At 42.0% G+C, this 20572-nt stretch overlaps 1 protein-coding gene and 1 long non-coding RNA gene across 2 annotated transcripts in view; one reads left to right on the forward strand and one right to left on the reverse strand.

Moving 5' to 3' along the window:
• PLBD1 (phospholipase B domain containing 1) overlaps positions 1-20572 on the forward strand; it is a 43858-nt gene that overhangs the window by 2486 nt on the left and 20800 nt on the right. The window contains exons 2-4 of the mRNA XM_059726253.1: positions 10308-10527; positions 14599-14682; positions 17005-17143. Of these exons, the coding sequence (XP_059582236.1) occupies positions 10308-10527; positions 14599-14682; positions 17005-17143 (443 nt within the window). The remainder of the gene's footprint in view (positions 1-10307; positions 10528-14598; positions 14683-17004; positions 17144-20572) is intronic.
• LOC132250081 (uncharacterized) lies at positions 1979-18771 on the reverse strand. The gene is made up of 3 exons (XR_009461666.1): positions 18316-18771; positions 6993-7129; positions 1979-3695 (listed from the first exon to the last, which is right to left on the reverse strand). It is a non-coding gene; the product is annotated as an uncharacterized LOC132250081 (long non-coding RNA).

A 20572-nucleotide genomic window follows, 5' to 3' on the forward strand; every position in this document is an offset into this window, starting at 1 on the left:
ACTGTTTCACAAAAAGCCATGTGACACCACGGATACCCAGGAATAAGAGAGATACCAATAAAAAGAGTGGAGACAGGATCCCAGCCAAGCTTACCTCACTCATGTTGCTATTGCTGGATATGTAGAATTATCCTAAAATAGTTTACTTCTGTCCACAGAACAGTGAACATATCCAAAAAACGTTTTACTTTAAGACAGAAGTACAGTTTTTGGGAAGGGGGGATAGGTGGAGAGGGGAAGCTGGCCTACCTTATCTCAGAGACCTGCTTTTCACATCTAAATTGCCATGACAAGAGAGTGCATTTGAACATTAATGCTGTTCAAAAGAGTGTGTCAACCATTCAAATTATAGAAAGACAAATTATGGGAAATTGAAGATATGGAAAGCCTTATAGTCAATGCCTGACTGACTCAATTACGTGGAAGTGTAGACAGTTGTTGCTCGATTAATGAGACGCTAGTAGAAGTGGCTGAATTATTCCTTGAACAATTTATACAATGTTTTTGGACCTTCTAAAACACTTGAGGTGTCTCAATAGAATATTATTTTTTTTACACATTTGTTCATTATTCAGTAATCATTTTTTAATAATTTGAGTAAAATTTTACCTTGAAGTTTGCATGCTGGTTTTTAGAGAGTATAGAGAGGAAGGTAGTCATGCTACTCAGAAGACAGGCAGAAGGCAGGATGGGGTGGCACCTTAGAGACTAACTGGGTGCATCTACATGAGATGTTTACTGTGGAGTTGACTAATTAGCTCTGCAGTAAAACATTTGTGACCCTATTAGGTGGTCACAGTAGACTAATAAATGCCTCTGCAGGAGTTCAGCTAAACACAAGTACCACCCTGCAGTGGTGTTGTTTCATGTGTTGCAGCACATGTGTAGACGGTAACACGGCTGGCTGGGGCACATGGGTGCTTCAGCATGGAGCTAGCTGGCAGGCAATCCTTGCACTGAAGCATTCTCATGCTTCAGCCAGCCCCTCCGCACCACGGGGCTCCAGGTGCAGCAGAAGGCTGGTTGAGGCATGAGGGTGCTTCACTGCAGGGGTTGCTTGTGCCTCAGCCAGCCTAGCCCCAACTTGAGACACCTTTGTGCCCCAGCCAGCTCTTCTGCGGCATGTGAAGCCCTGCCGAAACAGACCTGGGCTGGCTAGTCTGATGGGGCTCCATATACTGTGAGGGGTTGGCTGGGCATGACGTTACTTCAGTGTGGGGGCTGCCTGCCAGCTAGCCCTGTGCTGAAGCACCCTCATGCCCCAGCCAGCCCTTCTGCAGCACATGGAGCCTGGTTGGAGGAGCTCTGGTTTGGCAGCCTGACGCCCTGCGTCCCCTGCCAGCCTGGGCTGCTTTGGCCTGGCTCCATTTGCTGTGTACAAATAAGCTCTGGAGCAGTATGCTCTGGACTTTATTAATGCACATTAATTGCACTTGTAGACACACCCACTGAATTAGATACTTCTCTAAATTAGTCTCTAAGATGCCTCTCTACTCTCCATTCTTTAGTATGCCTGATGTGTTACAACTCCAACAGCTAAAGTTAGTTGTTATGGCTTTTATTTTGGAGTTGTAAATAGACATTGCATTTGTCCTGGAAGAAAGCCTTTTTGCCTCAGGATCCTACAAACCTGAAAGTTTACTGTCCTGCTTCAACTCCCTCTGAAGTATGTGGGATAAAATGTGCTAATGCTTTTTCCCAGAAAATGGCTGTGTGCCTCAAAGGCTCTCTCCGTTTTCCCCAGGACATTCTGGCCAGGCTGTGTGCTCCTTTCTGGCAGCAATGTAGTTTGGAAGGGAGACATGTGCAAATGAGACCGTGTTACTCCTGCTTTGCTCTGGGCCAAACCCCAGGACAATCAGGCCCATTTCAAATGAGGTGTCTATGTATAGCTTCAATGACAAAACTCTTTGGGCTCAGTTTTTGACAAAAATTTGGACAAAGAAAAATTTTCTTGTATTTAATTTTTTAATGGAAGATTCAAAGTGTAATTCAAAATTCGTACTTATTTGACTGCTGCCCTCCCTGGTTTTCATCAGTGGCCCAGATCAAGTAACTAGCTTCAGATAATGGCAAGTCTTGTTTGATTATAGGTAAGGTGAAATATCTTACTTTGTCTTTAAGGGTGGGGGAAATAAACATGAGTCTGTTGCAGTAGCCAAGTTTCCTTTGAATATTAAAAAAGGAAGAGAAACATCAGAACTTCCTCAGTTTGGTTGAACTGAAATATTAATATGCAACTATAGAACAGTATGACTTGGAGGCTAAAAACAGAAGAATATGGCTTTGTGGAAGTTCTGTTTGCTAGTTGCCAGGTTGTGCAGAAATGGTTCTCAGTGAAATGGTAGGCATGGAATTGTTAGAAAGTTTGACAATTTGCTGGCAAGAGCTAAGGCCAGAAGTTAATAGATGGAATTTAGTTAATAACTCAATGTTCCCTTCTCTACAAAAATTAAGCATTATTAATAAAACAAACTATTAACCCAAACCAAACATTAAAAAGTTTGGAATTTAATACCTAAGGGTTCAGTGTGTCCCCTACTGCTATACTGTCCTTCACCCTGCCTTAACATAGTGCTTTTTTCATTACATAAAGGTGTGTTGTTGGAGACATACATGGTGTGTCTACACATGTATATTGATGTGAATGAATCAACTCTGGAGCATATTGCTCTGGGGGTTTATTGCACCCAGGCGGGACATCTACAAGTGTGCCTGGGACTGCAGCATGTTTTGCTGGGTTGGAGCAGCCCTGGCTGGCAGAGGGCCCCAGGGGTTAGCCTGCCAGCCTGGGGCTGCTTCCCTCAGCTCAGTGTGTGTAAGGTTGCTTCAGTGTGGGACTAGCCAACAGGCAAGCCCCTCACTGAAATACCCTTTTGCCCCAGCCAGCTGGGGTAGCATCTACACGTGTGCTGTTTCAGAGTAAAATATTTTGTGCAGGATAGTACAAAGGGGTGCATGTGTAGATGTGCAATGTTTACCGTGCAGCTAACTAGTCTACTGTGCAGTAAACCTTGTGTAGACATATACACAGAATGCTTGAAAAATATACCCAAGACTTATATACTAGCCTGAGGAATAAGTCTGCCAGACAGGGCAAAAATACTTGTGTGCCACTCCTCAAAAGTTGCAACACCTGCACTTTTAAAGAATAGGAGCATGATTTACTGTTTTTAATTACAAGATAAGGTCCTTCTGTTTTTAGTAAGTTAAAAGAACACTCAAGTCTAATTTATGGCAGTTTTGAGCAGTGAGGAAAAGAAATAGCTATCTAGTAGTGCTCAAATAGTGTCCCTGGTATTTTTAAATATTTACCAGGTAGTATTTATATAGCTACAGATGAGTGACATTTGTTAAACAGCTAATTAGTTGAATATTTTTGTACCATCTGTCTTTATTACATTGCTTGTTGTTTGGCTTTTCTATTCATTCTTTTTCCATATTGTAGGCTTTATTTTTTCTTGATGTCATCTTCAGTATCTGTCTTTTCTTTTCCTTTACTCTTCCCTCAGTCATTTCTCTCTTTATTTTCCTTCATTGTGCTCTCTGCCTTTTACCATGTAATTTCATTTCTTTTTTCTTCACCTTTAAGTAAAAGATCAAAACTCTGTTTTAACATCTATTAATCTCTCTCATGATGACTCTTGTATTCAGCTCCACATGCAGATGTAGGGTTGGGAAATTCTTCCAGACACCTAGAAGACAGAAGACCAGTCACTGCCAGGTACAGACCAGACCAGAAGATGGACGGTTGCTTCTGTTGCTCAGGGCTATCATTTTAGGTGGGAAGCAAGATCTTCTCTGATTGCAGGAGAAGGAAAATTTTCTGAAATTCCTACTAGAGTGCTGTATTTTCCTGTTTTTGAGAGATCTAGGTTTCATCCCAGTCAATAAGCATCTCCTTAATTTGAAGGGCCATGTCTCAAAACCCTTGCTAGTGGTTGCTGAAAGGGGAAAGGAGTATTATTGTTATTATTACTGCTTTGTTTATTTAATTTATTCACATTGTTATAGTATTTTTGTTTCATTTCCTTTCATGCCCTGCAGTGTCCTGGCTGCTGCAGAATCGTGCATCTTTTGCAATGTGCCTCTTTCAAATTTCTGGCTGCTTTTGTGATGGGGCGAGGACGTCTCCACTAATTTGCCTTGTCCTCAGGGTTTTTGTTTGAGTCATCCATCTCAGTGACTAGTACCTGCCTCTGCTTGCTATACAGATCTACCCAAGCAGTAGTGCAGTGAAAACTTGCTTGGTTATTGACAGTGCCATTGGTGCCATTCAGAATCCTCTGGAGGGTAGTACAAAAAACCCCCAACCAACCAACCAACCAACTGAAAAAAAACAAACCAACTCCCCCCCAGGACACTGGTCAGCTGTCACTATGCTGTAACCTGGGGAAATCTCTGAGCAGCAGTGGCATGGGAACTACCTGTGAACTCATGATGCAAGTGCAGTGATGCATGCATATTTAGAAGGTTATTTTTGCAACCATGGGGTAGAAACTGTTGGTTCTCGTTCTTTCTTTCCTTCTTTAAAGAAAAGATTAGATTCTTCACAAGTTGATGGTACTTCCCTTGAGAAGGGCTCCTCCTCTCCCTACACAAGGTTTTCCCAAGCCCTGTGTTTTTTGTTGGCTTTAGACAAGGTTAAAAATTTGAATATTATAAAAACCTAAGTCTGGCTGTCTGTCCGTAATGCTTTATTTGCGCTCTGATTGGATGACAAACAGCCAATCAGAGCACGAAGAAGCATTCTGATAGAAGGCAGCCCGCTGCCATGATGGTAGAGACACAGGGGATGGAAGGGGGAAAGGGCGAGGCTAGCACTGCTCCCTGGAGACGGCAGCAACAGACCAGAAGGAAGTGGGGGGTGAGGCCGGCAGGGCTGGGCTGGCCTGGCCCTCCCTGCCCCACCCCCTCCCCGCGGGTAATGCCGGGGGGAGGGGAGCAGGCCTGGATGGGAGGGGCCTGGGGCTCCATCCCTGCCTGCTCCCCACCCGCCCGTCATTCTTAACGAGCAATTGGCTAGTAAATAAATTAATAAAATGGAGGTTTCAGAAGGATTCTGTTGCCAGGTCTGTTACTATACCTCTGTCCTAGATGCCTTCTTTAAAAATGAATGGCTGGAAGCATAAAACAGTATAGATTAAGATAGGGTTGAAATGTTTAATAGCAATTTGCATACTTTAATACAAATACTACTTAATATGATTGCAGTGTAAGCTTCTATAAATACAGAGATTTTAACTAGTTTGCTGCTTTAACTCTTAACTGGACTATGTTCAGACAGGCCAGTGTTGATTTTTCCATAGTGATTAATGTATAGTTAGTGTTACAGGATAGGGGAATATATCCTTTGCATAGGATTCTGTTTTCACAGTATGTATGTGGACATGTACATGCATCTTTACAAGCAAGACAAGACAGAGTTAAGGTGGAATGCATTAAAGTCAGGTAGAATGAGAGTGAATTAGAGAGGATTAATTCCGTGGTAAGGAGTGTTCTTTCCTGAAGTCTCACACTTGTGTTTTTAAAAATGTGTAAAGAAAGTTTCATGTTATTTTTGGGTGGCAGCTGACCTCTACTTATACTGCATTTATCTTTTTTTTTTTTTTTAAAGAGTTTTTTTTTTTTGCTGGAGTTTCCTTCAATGCTTTTTTTTCTTTTTTAAAAGAAGCAACAAAACAATTTAAACCAGTCTGGCTTATGGAGCCTCTGGGAGGAGAGGCTTCTTCCACAGTTCTTATGAGCACAGAAAAGTATCCCTCCTCTTCTGTAAACTATATCATGTCATAGGCGGGTTTATTTGGAAGGGAAAGAGAATTTTATGTATAGGGGCATGTGGACATCATTGAAGATTGAGACAGAAAACTTTTATTCACTTTGGGTGCATCTGCATGTACATTTAATTGGTTTAAAGTTACTGTGCAGTAAGTAGGAATAGGCCAGTATCTACACGTGAGTGTTAAAGTGCATTAACACTGTTAGTCCCAAAGTTAGTCCCAAGTCAATCCACTGACACAATGTTACTGTGCAGTAAGGTGTCTACATGTTCATTACTGCGCAGTAACTAATCAGATGTAAATTTGATATCTGCATGATACAGGTAAAGAGTTGCAAGCTGCTTTTACTTACTCAATTTGTTTTTATAAAATGTACTCATTTTCTTTCTATGTTAAACTCATGATAGGGCTATTTTATTTTGCCTAAGATACAGAAAATAACTAGAAATGGCTGTGATCCTAAAAGATTTCACTCCTCTCCCACTTAGAACAAAATACATGCATACTTGCAGTTTGAAGGAGAAGCTATTTTGAAAATAGGATAAGCCAGAAAAGCTTACAGAGCTTTTAGTCTTTGGTTAAAATTGTTCTGGGATATGATAATAAGAACATTAAGTTCTCAGGTAAGTTGTTTTATGAAAGGGCCCGAAAACCAGACTTTTGATAGGAAATTAGAAAGTTTCAACTGTGTTGGTAGAGCGGCTTGTTCTGCTACATACTGGGTGCATCTACACGCATCTCTACAGAGCCTTTGTTACTGTGCCTGTCGTTTAGGACCTTTTGGAAGTCCTAAACGATGGAGCAGTAACAGCTCGTATTGTGTCGTGCTGGCAGTACATGTTTTTTTTTCGCTGCTGTGGCACCATAGCAACGCATGATACTGAGGGTGACATAGCATCTTGTGTAGAGGTGCCCACTGACTTTTTGATCACCTGATTTCAGGTGAATCTGGCTTGTATCCTTGTTCAGCAGTTCTTGCTCTTTTCTCACTCTTTATGTTTCATGCCCCCCATAGTTTGTTTTTATGAACCTCAGCTTTGGAGGACTGTCCTTAGCACGGTGATGCCTTATCTATCTTGATGAAACCTCTTTTGTTTTGCTGGTTGCTCAGCCTGGGTGAATCTGATATGACAATGTGATTTGAGTTGCTCCTAAACCTAGAGCAGGAGAGGGACAATATGCATTTCGAGAAGATAGTTAAGAAGGCTTCACCTTTCTGCTGTATTCTACCTTCCTGAAGAAGTGTCCAGGTCTGTTGAGTCTTAATGAACCTTTTAAAATCCTTCAATCCACAGAAAGCAAGCATCACCATTTAAAACATTGTCCCAACAGCCAACTGCAAGGAAGCACTGAAAATAAAAAGCATTGTGTTCATGGCTTAAAACTCATGGCACCTAATATCTATAAAACTCCTATAATGGAGTCTGGACAAAAGAAAAATATCATTCAGTGCTAAGTGATAACCAAGCTTACATTTTAAATTTTGATATAAGAGAGCAACATCTTTTATGGAGCATAACAAATATTGATGCGATAAGAAACAACTGCTGGTCTGCTTGCTAGAACACTAGACTAGCCTATAGAACTTTTCTGTCCATAAAGAGAGAGAGAGCCTTTTAAAATATTGAATTCCTGAGTTAAAAAAAAAGGATGAAAACTACTTTAAAACAACTGAGATACTACACTGCCCATGTCAGTAATGCTAAGTTCAAGAAACAGCATAGCTTGCTTAGAAATGGTTATACTTTTTAAATTCAGAAATTTCATAGCTTGTGGTAAAAATCACTTCTTAATGTCGTATTTTAGGGTACCAAGCAAAATAAGTATATATTTTATCTGAAATCAAACTAGGTACTTAACCATTAATGCCTTTACTTACATCTTCAAAAGGAGGCTAGATAATCACCTAGCTGGGGTCATTTGACTATGTCCCCCTGGCCTGGCAGAAGGGAGCTCCAAGCCCCTCGCTCTGAGATCGCAGTCGGGGAGTGGGGGCTGGGAGATCCTTATTTCTCAGTACCCGCTCTGTCATTGCAATCTGAGCTGGGAGATGCTCATCTCCCATCGCTAGCTCTGCAACCATGGAGCCAGTACCAGGAGATAAGGGTCTCCCAGTGCTGGCCTCACAGCTGCGGAGCCGGTGCTGGAAGATAAGGGTCTCCCAGTACCAGCCTCATGACCATGGAGCTGGTGCTGGGAGATAAAGATCTCCCAGCACCAGCCCTCTGGTGTGGAGCTGGCACTGGGAGCTTCCTGCTGGCAAGGGCAGGGGAGCCTGATCTCCGCCCAGCTCCATGTGTGTGGAGCTGGGCAGGGAACAGGCTGGGGAGCTTGTTCCCCACTCAGTTCCCCGAGCACGAAGCTGGTTGGGGAACAAGCTCACCAGCCTGTTCCCTACTCAGCTCAATGCTCACAGAGCTGAGTGGGAAACAGACTCCCTATCCTCCACCCTGTGTCTGGGGTCAGAGACTGGGAACTGCCCTGGTCAGGGTTAGGTCCCAGCCCCCTGCCCCCATTGGGTGACGAGGCATGGGGCCTGTAGCTGTAGGAGTGGGGTAGGTCCGAGGCTCCTGCCTCCCATCTGCGGATGGGACAGCTAGCAACGAGCTAGCTGTTAGCTGCCTCACCAGCAGATTGGGGTAGGAGACTGGGACCTGTCACTCTCCAAGTCCCCTGCCTGTGATCGGGGGAGCCAGGGCCAGGAGCTCCCTGCTGCCAGGGCATTGTCCTGGACATTGTCCCCGCCCTGGCAGAAGGAAACCCCCGAGGGCAGAGTGTAATGTCCTAACCCCAGCCAGCAAAAAATGTATTCTGACCCAGGAAACAGGTTTTGGTGACTCAGGAGGCAAGATTGCTCTTTTAATTGTATTCGGTAATTTTCAAAATGCAAAAGGAAATAAGCTTGTAATTTTTCATCATTGCACATAAAGACAAGATGATATTTTAAGTCAGTGGTTCTCTGCCTTCTTAGACTCGAAGCCCCCTCAGTAACTTTTCAGAATTTAGTGGCACCCCCTTTCAAAAAATAAGTTATTACAATGCCTCTGCATAGACATGCACAATTCCTTTCCCTTGCATGCACACACACAAGTAGATGCCTTTTGCAGCATAAGCACAATGAGCCTGGCTTCCTAGAGATCCCTTTGAGATTGCTGTATTGATTTAACCAATCTAACAGCTGAGGCTGCTGCACTGGGGTGAGATGGTGAGAGGAAGGGAGGCAACCTAGGTTTCCTTAGCCCTGGCCACTCACTGCCTGCACTGGATGCTGTTGTTTTTATTGCCCATGGAGCTCCCTGCTGTGCTGTGCTGTGCTGTGCTGCTCTAGGACAGCTGCACGTCCCTAACCTGACCTCTAGCCCTAGCACATAGATATCTCCCTAGTCAGGACATCATTGAGACAGCAGGAAGAGCAGCTTAAAATTTATCTCCAGGCTGCTGTGCTGCCTCTGCTGTCAGGTAGAACTGCCCCACATGCCTGTTTCCAGGAGGCACAGGCAGAGCTGGACTGGGATAGGAGGGGATGCTCTTAACTAACATAGGCAGGAACACCCCACTGCTGCAGTATCTGCTTGGTCCAGCTTCACACATCTCTAGGAAGTGGAGGCACATGGGGCAGTTTCATCTGGGTGCTCATAGTACATACTAACTTTAACACTGCTTAATATTGCACAGATTTAGCATGCTCTAAGTGTCATATGTAACTTCACCTTTAAAAAAAAAAAATATATATATATATTGCCATTTATCAACTCCAGCCAACCAAGGAGTCTCACTTTAACTTTTTCCTTTAGTGGATATCTTTAGTGAGAACAGGTAGTTTAAATAGTTAGCATTTTTTAGCATGTCTGTTTACCATCTTGAACCCCAAAAAAACAAAAAACAAAGAGTTATAGAAATCTTTGTACAACAGTGAGTTGAACAAATCAGCAGATGGGGATCTGATGATTTCTCTTGATTATTTCAAATACAGATTGGAAAGAATGGCCTACGACTGAAAAGTTCCATAAACTTGACTGCCAGTCCTTAGATTCATTGATTAATTTTATTGTTTTGGTTATAATCCCACCTTTACTTTTTCCACCAAAAGAAAGAGATGGGGGAGGAAATCAAACTTAACCTATTCATAGGGTTGACATAATCAGGCCCTCTAACAGTCTTAACTATTTTACTTGGTATTTTTACTGAATTCCCCAAAATACTGAAAGTCAGAATTTTTTTCAGCAGTTTTAATTTTATTATTTTAGTGCAAGTAACCCTTTGGGTTCTTGGTTATTTGGCTCTCCTGTGAGCTTTTGTAAAGACAGTAGCAGTTCAATGCTTTTATTTCTAGTTATCCACTTATACGTGGGAGTAAAAGCAGTGTTTCCTAAAATTTACACTGACAATATAGGCTCAGCTTATAGGCAGGGTTGATTTATAAATCAGAATGCTGTATATTTTAGTGGAGTGGGTTTCCTACACTTCCAATTGCTGGCAAAAGATAATGCAACATTCTAACTTTTTCTTGCTTGTTTTTGCTTGCAGAAATCCGTTATGCAACTGTATATTGGGTGAAAGATCAGAAGATATTCCAGGTCAAAGATATATTGGACAGGAAAGGAGATGCCTATGGCTTTTACAATGACACTATACAATCAACAGGATGGGGAATTCTAGAGATCAAAGCAGGCTATGGTAGTCAGTCCATAAGCAATGAAAACATCATGTATGCTGCTGGTTTTTTGGAAGGCTATCTTACAGCACCGTAAGTGCCTGGGTAAAAATTCAGTGAGTGATTCTGTCAGGAGATTTCTCCTATGCCTTTTCCATCTTCTTCATTAACTTACCATTTAAAATAACCATAAAGGCAGGCGACTCCAAATATTTGTGATATTAATATTTATTTCCTTTCATCCCATGATCAAAATGTATTTTTTTCTTGACACATCATTTTGCATTTCCAAATTCTATAACTTCTTGTTTTCTGTGGATTGTTACTTGGAACTGTACCTTGTTTTTGAAAGACAGAATAAAGAAAAAAAGATCTTTCCCTGAAAATACTGGTAAATACCAGTAAGTAAGCAGCAGCTGCAAGGAAGCCCAGCCTGCTATTTGTGCTGCTCTGAGGAACATGCGCAGTCTTATTGTGTAGCGTTACTTTCATTTCCCCCCTCTCCCATCCTTTCCCACACAGAGGCTTAAGGTACAGAAACTGGACTGACTGTATTTTCTTGCTTATTATGTACACTTCAATTTTTAGCAGCTGATTTTTGGAAGAAAGATGCATGTGGTATGTGAGAAAATATGGTGTGCTAAATGATGGGTAAAAGATGAGAATAGGGTGATGGCAAATAGCTCATCTGAAACACCCCAAGCTTTGGATCAGCTGGTTAGGTACTCTTCACGCACACAGTATTATCAATGCTGCAGGACCAATGAGCATAGTTCAGTTCCCCATCCCTTTGACAGCAGAGTCCCAGTAGCAATAGTAAATGGATTTGCTTTGCTCTGGTTGGAACCAGCAAGGAGGTGAAATGGCAGTTGACCCTACTGGGCACAAGTAAGTATGGTATTGATCATACTGGTTGTCATCTGCCACAGTGGCAAAATGTTGCTATGTTTTTGCCTTTGGTGAACTGCAAGTCTGGGAGTCCATTTTCACAGTGACTTTGCAATTTACTGAACTGTTTGAGAAGTGAGAGCTCACTGCAGATTTATGGACTTCAGAAAAATCTCTCTGAAGGAAAGAAAACAGTCTTGCCTTCCCTGCTCAAATGTTCATGGAATCCCAGTTAATGTCAAGACATGCAGGTGTGCTACCGCTGGGGCATTTGCATAAATATTCCACAGTGAAATCTTGAACAAAAGTGGAGTGTCACAATCTTCATTTCCTGGAAAGCTACTTCTCCAAGAACAAGCAGTGTCTGAGTTTTCTCCAAACAGAGATTAAAAAGAAAATCTGTTTATGCACTGGTTTTCTTCTTTTGTATAGCGTTGACCACAGTCATTACATGCAGCTTAACCCACTGCAGTTTAAAGACTGCCTTGCCCTGATAACAGCCAGCTGAAAGCATAACAGTCTCTTTTGAATGTGCTGAAGGCTTTACCCAAATAGACAGTTGCTCAGCTGTCAAGTATCAGGCTCCAGCAACACTATTGAGAGAGACTGGCGTGTTCCATTTCACTGAACAGCACAGATCATATCTGTGCTTTAAAATAAGGAAAACAAACAAAAAAAAAAATCAGGAAGAAATTTTATGATGAAAACAACTCTGAAGCAGCTTTTGGGGCTTTTTTGCCATATCTTATCCTTCTATTGTATAGGCTAAGGATTTGTCCTGCTGTGTGCATTTCTTAGCTTCTTTAGCTTGCTGTAAAACAAAATGCCTCACAAGAAAGGGAGAATCTCCTCTTACAAGGGATTAATTTGTGTCTTCTTACCATATGTTTGTGGGAGTGCTCTGGACGCTCTGCTGGTTAAATTGAGAGAGTGGGTTAGGATGAGAGAAGTTTTTCTAGCATTGCATCCAATAATGGTGTATTATGGAGTGAAAGAGGTGTGCAGGGGCAGTGGGAGGAGAAGGGGAAAGTAATTTATTTTATAATTGCTTTTGGCAGGTGGGCACTATCTGTTAGTAAACTTGTCAATAATTCACTCACTTCATTCAGATTGGGATGCAATCTTTTGTCATTGCTTGGCTCGGAGATAGCTCTGGGAGCTCTTTTAAGAACTCACGTAGTATAAATACACTTAGAATGATTAGCTCAGATTTACAAAAATGAGTGCCTGAAATGAGGCACCTAAACCCATGTTGACAGTTAAACAGAAACTACTTTTTAGAGGTGCTAGTATCAAGTTTGTAGGGCTAGCTGTACTTCAGACTTCCCAGCTCACCCAACAGTTGCTATGCCCCACATGTTCCTTCTTTCTGTGGTGGAATCCCATAGTTTTCCCACTCTTAGATTAGGGATATCTTATTTCAGACTTCCTGAAAACTCCCTCTTTTCCCCTTCTTGCTCAGATGCAGGTCCTCTCCCCTTCCCTTCTTCCCTGCTCCCCTACCTGTCTCTGCCATTGCGTCCTTGCTGTCCCAGGGGTGAGAGGAATTCCAGATCTGCTCCAGCTGTTTGCCTTACTTATCTCCAGCATGTACCTCCACTGGGAGCCTAGCAGTCCTCAGAACAGGAGCCATAGCACGTTCTTGCCTTCTTTATATTGCGCAATTATCAAAATGGGAATGTAACAGCAGCAAGAGTCTCGTCCTTAAATGCAACTTAATCCCAATCTCTGAGGGGACTTGGGGACAAGGCCTACTGTTTTTCCAACCCAAGTCTTCCCAGCTGGTGTTGCTGTGACCAGAGTCGTCCCTAGGTTACAGTAAATTGGGGCAACTGCCCTAGGCCCTGTGCTTTGGGGGGGACCCACAGAGCCAAGTGGAGTGGCTGTGGCCCCTACTGTGGGGCCCACCTGGAGCTGGTGGCTCATCCCCGCACTACAGAAGAAGCACGGAGACCTCCCCACCACCTCTTTGCGGGGGTACCATGGCCCTACGATGTGTTAAGGGAGCCCTGCACGGACTGATTTGCCCTGGGCCCTGTACTCCTTTAGGGTCGGCTCTGGCTGTGATGAAGAAGTGACCAAGGATTATCACAGGCTTTAACAGAAGGAAGTTCAGCTAGATGGACTTCTCTCTGCCTAACTGCAGGAGACCCAGAGTTGGCAATAGTTCTCAGTATGAGGAGACAGCTTGCACTGATAAGTGACCTAGTCATACTGATTTGAGCCAGCAACGCTGCCATTTGTGATTCTTTGCTAGAGCTGCACGATTTTTCAGGTGCAGTGCCTGAACCAAAAAACTGGAAAAAAAAAAAATTGGTTTGGGATGAATCGAACCAGTATTTTTTGGCATGTCAAAACAAAACAAGTATTTCTTGTGACTGACTCAAGAAAACTCAATTTATCCTGGAATTACTGGCTAATGTTCTGTTTATTTTTTTAAGCTCGTTTAACCCTTTTTAGTCTTGAAAATAAAATAGGCCAAATTTGATGTGAGAACATCATTTAAAACTGAAAAGTCAAAACCTTGTGTTTTAAAAGTGTCAAAATGTAACATTGTCAAAATCCCTGCCTTAGTTTTTGTAAAAAAATAATTTTCTGAATTTGTATCATATTCATGAATATGTTTTTTCCATGAAAATTGCATTTTTCAGTGACCTTACTATTTGTTGATAAAAGTTGTCTAGCTATATTCACCTCCAGTCCCCCTCCTCAAAAAGGTAGGACTACTGGCAATCTATGCACTGCGGAAGTACACAGGACCATTGTCCTTTGTAAATATACGCTGTTTATAAAAAAAGAAAAACTTGACTAGTGGTAAAACTCTGTGAGATAGCACTCTGAGTTTCTCACTGACTATTAAATCAGCAAAATACACCTTAAGACATCACTGCTTTCTTGATTGTAAATGACGTCATTTCCAGTAAACTACCCATGTTATATTTCAACTAACATGCCAGGACTTTCAAGATACTGCAGCACTACATACACACAAGCATGCGCTCAAGCACTCATACACATTAAACTGATGTTTCATTGTCCAGATAGGTTAGTATCACTGGTCTCCTGTTTTTCCATTGTAAGACTGTTTGAGCAGAGGTTGAGCCATGTCATTTTTACTCTGAACAGTTCCTTTCTTTCTCTTGCATTATGGTTTGTCTTGGAGGTTAGCAGAGCGAACTGGGGTATAGAAAGAGCTGACTTATCTGTTCATATATATGAAGCTAAAGGGGTAGGAAAAATTGCAGAAAATAACTTTTTCTACACTTACTCTTTCAGACACATGCGCAATCATGCTTTAAATCTGTATCCAGAACTAATTAAGAGTCCTGCAATTCGGAGTGGAGTTCAGAAGTTTATGGGGTAGGTACTTAGTTATTAGAACTTCCATTCATGCATTCTTGCACTCATTTTGGAAACAGAAGAATGATGGAATCCTTAGGTCATTCATTGTCTTAGTTGTGTGCTGTACAAGTAGTAGAGCTTTCTTATACACATGTGCCATTACACAAATAAGAATTGCCAGCAAGCTTTCAGAAGGGACTGCCTCATTCTTTTCATTGTGGTCCTCAAAAAAGATGTGCCCAATGTGGTATGCTTTTTCTACACATGATGCTACGTCATCATAGTAATGTGCTATGGTGACGTAGGATCCATGGGCATCTACATGTGACCAGTAGCTACTCTGCTGTAGCAATGTGCTCCCCTGGTATAACACGTTGGTATGGCAAAGTAGCTGCTAAAAATAACCATGCATTGTGCGTACGGTGCAGTATGGGCTGTTACTGTGCCATGATTTAGTACTTCCTTTTGGATGGCGCATTAACAATGTTGCCATAACGACATGTGTAGATGCGCCCATTGAACACTGGCATTATCCAAGGTTTTATTTAATATTAATGAACCCTCAAGATTAATTTTATTTACTATATTTTCAGAAAAGTTTGTGCTGTGAACACCACACACTGAACCATCTGGTTTCTTCTTAGGAAACAATTTTTCAGCTTGCCCTTTCTTGCCACAACTGAAATTTGTGTGGGTGGGGTATGTCCTAGGAGGTGAAGTGTGTTCTATGTTAGCTTCTGAGTACCTGATTCTTCTTTCTTTTGCCCCTGCACAAATCAGGAATAATTCTGTTCTAGTAATGGAGTTATAATGATGTAAGGAGGAGGAGAAGCAGGCCCTAACTTGGGTGATTCCGCAAGTGACCTGCTTTATTTCTCTCCTTACATTTGTGTGCCAGCGCAATTTCTATTTTCTTTCTTTTACAGTACCCTCAGCCTTATGCTCATTTTTGTGCCAGAATGCTTTGTAGGTGGCATGCTTTTCTGAGTTCTGGGCTCCTCTTATGATATCTTCTTACAACTAGAAGTAAAGGATCTCAGGGTTTTCTTATCACCCTCTTAACCTCCATTCTCACTTTCCTCCTGGAAAAGAATATGGGGTGGCCACCATGCCTGGGCAGACATTCCGCGTGAGATCCTACACTGAGGGCATGCCTACATGTATATTTATGCCAGCTTAAATCTACTGCGCAATAAGTAGGAATAGGCTGGTGTCTACACGTACAGGCATTAAAGTGCATTAACACTATGTGTAGATTGGCTTGGCAGAATGTTACTGCCCAGTAAGGCATCTATAGGTGTGTTACTGCACAGTAACCAATCAGACGTAAATTTGATACCTGCATGATGCAGGTATCAAATTTACGCTCAAGTTAGCATAAGTTGCCTTATTTATTGTGTAGTATGGGCACGCATGTGTAGATGCTTGCCTGTACTGCGCAGTAATTTCGGTTACTGTGCAGTAAATGCACACATGTAGACATGTCCTTAATCTCCAAAGAGATGCAGCAGAGTAGACTTAATCCAGGGGAGATGCAATGGAGTGGCAGTAAAATGTGGCTTTATAGGAGACCAATATTTTGCCTAGATCCAGGACAGCTGTGAGAGCTGCTCTGTCTCACAGAAGCCATTCTTGGGCTGTCCTGTAGTATAGAAAGCCTATATCCCTGAGCCCTGTGACCAGGCACCCTACTGCTCCCAGTATTCTTACTAAGTGCATTGTCAGGCTATATGGGTCCTTATGTTGCTCCACCCCAGTGGAATTCTTTGGAGGTCAGCAACAGTTGTTTTATGTCCTTGCATGTTGTCAGCATGAAGAACCGAGTGAAGAGAAGCCAGGGTCTGATCCTGTGAGTGGCTCTAGGGATAGGTGAAGATGAAGGGAAGAAGAGAGCTATGGGAGAGTCTCATAACGATAACAATGATTTGGGCCCATGGTCATACCCACTCTGTTGGTGTGCTCTTTCAAGTATTGTATTTGTAAGGGTGTTGTTGGATATTACCTTTCCCATATGTTAAAAGCTCTCAAGATGGGAGTGTCTGTACATTTAGGCAGGAAAAGACGAGTTAGATGCTCTCTGAGCAGTCTCAAAGTTACATCTCTTTAGACAAAAATTATCTCCAGCTGGTGTTAGGCAGCTCTTGTTACATCAAGTCAGTGCTGTGCATGTTAAAGAGGGTATTAACCCTTAACACGTGGCTGCTTACAGCATGTGCTAACTTTAATACCACATAACACTCCTTAGATTTAGCACGTTGAAATTATAACACCACCCTAATGCAGATCAAATCTAAGAGCATCCTGAAAAAAAATAAACAAAAAAATCCTTTGGCTCGACAGGAAACAGAATAACTGGACAAGACAGCAAATTAAGAAAAAAAAGGGTGACCCCTTCTGGAGACATGCTGGCTACATTACTGCACAGCTGGATGGACTATACCTGGGAGCCCTAGAATGGGCTAAACGCCACAAACAAACGGTAAGCCTGGTGACATTCTCTGCAAGCACTTTTGGGGGAGAAGTGTGAATGAAAAGAAAATTCAGAGTAAAAAAAAAAAAAGTATTTAAAGGTAAATGCCTCCTCTTAACCTATTCACCTTATGAAACTTCTAGCAACATTAACGAAGGCTTAATATGATTACTATAACACATGTTTGGTGCAGATCAGATAAGTGTTTATTAAAACTGTAAATTAGGAAGCCTACTCTCTTGGAAGCCAGTTGGCATGAGAGAGCTTGTTACATGCATGTATATGGAAAGGGATAAGGTGGAAAAACCTGCCTTTGCAGCATTCTGTGATGGCTTTTGGGTCAGAAACTCTCTGGGTGTTGAAACTACCAGTGGTGTAGTAAGCAAGCAAGCTGGAAATTTACTAAGGCTTTGCTATAGCTAATTTACTAAAATTAAAGCTACGTTACTAAAATAAAGACCTCTCTTAGCAACCTTTGGTTTTGGGGGTACAGATTTTGTGATTTTAGTATGGCTTTTTTTTTAAAAATTAGTCTTCCATTTCAGTGCATGCTTGGCAGCATTATGGTAGTGGAGTCTTTTTTATAGTTCATAGTGGAGTTTTCCCTGGGAAGGATCTTTACAAAAGTCAAATTCATTAGCATGTGAACCAGTACAGCTCCATGAACTCCAGTAAAAATACAGTGATTTACAACAGCTGAGGGGCTGTTCAATTAATTTCACAGTGTAAAAGGAAGAACTTGAGTGTCTGGCATTGACTTTGTATCTTAGCCTCATCAAGTTGGGAAGCAGTGGATGACAAGGTTAAAAACAATAATGTTGAAAAAGGATATATATTTTAGAATGTGCTTTGGCCTTTACTGGAAGGGAGTAAGGACACTAAAGGAAAGAGAGGCACCCCTTTACACCAGAACTGTTGAGAGTATCTTATGAAGACTTCCATCTCTATAACAAGCATTCAAACAAAACTCCTGACCTTTAGCTGCTTGCAATGCCAATAAATTTTCCACTTTCAAGGTATTACTGCAGTAAACAGATTGGTATTGGAAGACCAGATGTTAGTGACTAAGCAAACCAGAATCAGCTGAAAACAGGTTATACCTTCGTTGAGGCTTGTGCTCAAACCTGAGGGTTCCCTTCCACCAGCTTGAGTTGTATGAGACGTGCCCATCCCAATCTTACCTTGTAGCTTGTATCAAAGCTGTTCATACTGTAGTAGCTTTTAGCTGTCAAGGGAGCCAGTCTACAAGTGAGTCTGCAGGTGGTTCTCTCTCTGTCTCTGCTTGACTCTAATTACAGAAAGTAGAGACAGGAAGTGAGCTATAGAAGAGCTAGAAGTAAGAAACAGGGAATTGTGGGATTGCTGCTGGTGGATTTCCTGTGATTGTAGCCTACAAAGCCCTGGTGAGTCCCAAACACTAGGTAGGTAGGTGAATAAAGGTGGGATTATTTTACTCAGAAGTTTGAGGGGTGGGGTTGAATGGGTGTTGGGGATTCTTAGTGTATGTATTTGATGGGTGTGGGCTTTAGGGTAATCTTAAAATATATCATGACCATTTTTATAGATGGCCTTAGGCAGGTTGGAGGAGTCTGCTTGTGATGCTTCCTTTTCTACAATTACCGTATTTCACAGCGTATAAGTCAAGTTTTGAAGCCCAATTTTTGTCTCTCAAAATTCAGCCTCAATTTATACACTGTCTGTCCCCTGCGAGTGGCTTGAGGTTGCAAACACCACTGCTGACTGATTCACCACAAAACCTGGAAATTTCCACAAAGGATTTTCAGAACTGTTCAGAGCTGGCCTAACTTTCTCCCATTGAATCCAGTGATAAAATTGCTTGCCCCTCGGCTATGGGGCAGGTGGGGAGGCTCTGCTGAAAGCAGGATTAGGTCCCTCACTGCTTCTGCGTTCAGCAAGTGCCTGCAGCTGGCAGGATACTTGATGCCACCCAGGAAGGGGCTGGTTTGCCCCAGGGGCATCGCATGGTGTTGGGTAGGGGTGGGAGAGGTGGGGAGGCCCAGGCGACTTAATGTTGGCTACTCAATTAATGTGGAAACTTTCAGGTTTTGTGCTGAATCAGTCAGCAGCGGTGTTTGCAACTTCACTATCACTTGCTCATGTATACAACACTAAGCTGTGCTTCCCTTATAAGTGGGTCACTTGTCACCATCCTTTTGCAATCAGAACAAAAGCATATGCATCAACAACATAGGAAATATTAAAAAGGCACATTTTAATACATCCTAACTTAAAATTAATAAAACTGACTGATACAATCTGGTATTCTAATAGTGACCTTCTCTGGGTTTCAGTGGATTTTCATACACCCTGTGAATATTCCTATTCTCAGATTGGTCTGGAGCAGATGTTGTGGTTCCTTTTCCACTCCTCTGCCTTTCACATGTCTAGCTTTGGGCAGCACCTCCTATGTTTGGATTCCATATGTTTGTACTGAGAGCAGAACACCTTTGCTTTTGCCCATCTGTTTATTTGGCATATGGTTAGTACTGCAATTTTGTGTTAGTGCTTACCAGAGCTAACATGTGTGTGTCGGTCTCTGACTTATCAACTACTGCTGTAAACCTATACCTTTGTCTGTCTTGTGTTTTGATAAATCTCTTAAAAATGACACTTGACTGCTTGAAATATCTATGCTTTTTCTTTGCTGTCTCAGATTATTTCTCAGTCACATCTGGACAATAGGACATGGCCTAGTACATGATTAGACATATCTCACTGTCCTCCTTAGGAGACAAGGGGCTTTGGAAGCTGGAGTCTCTAATCTCATACGAAGAGTATAAACATATGCAAATATATTATTTCAGTTTGCCGTCTAGTGATGTTACATTTACTGTTGTGAGGACCTTCTCAACTTTTGTCAGCTCCCAACACTGTGGCAGTAACATGTGGTTTCAGGTTTACTTTTATAATTCAGGTTTTAAAATGTTTAGGAAGGTTTTAAGTGGGGGTGGGGGGGCAGGAAGGAGGGGGTGAGAATAAGTTTAGCTAAAAGGACAGAGACTATTTTGCTTGCTTCTGACAATGATTTTGTTCCGGATGTCTTTGTTTTTTTTTAATACAATGGACACTGGGAAATACCCACCATCTTTCCCTTGCACCTAGTATATTCTATACAGAATTGGTTTAATTCAGCCCTTAATTATTTTTAGGAACTGTTTTATGTATGAATTTAATCTAGAAGCTATACCTGAGTATACAGATTCCCAGGTGATAACAGATGTCTGGACCCTTGTTCTGGATGGCCCACATTACTGAGCTGTTTGAAAAATTGTAAAACCAGAGCACTTGAGCCTTTTAATTCTTTATAGACTAAAGGCATTTTCCCTGCCATTTCCCTTACAACAAAAATGTGAGGGAATATAAAGCAATACAATATATGACAAAGCTTGTCTTGCCTTTCCTCTACACAACAGCCCA

This window comes from Alligator mississippiensis, chromosome 4 (assembly GCF_030867095.1).
Source record: "Alligator mississippiensis isolate rAllMis1 chromosome 4, rAllMis1, whole genome shotgun sequence".
In the NCBI taxonomy this organism is placed as follows: domain Eukaryota; kingdom Metazoa; phylum Chordata; order Crocodylia; family Alligatoridae; genus Alligator; species Alligator mississippiensis.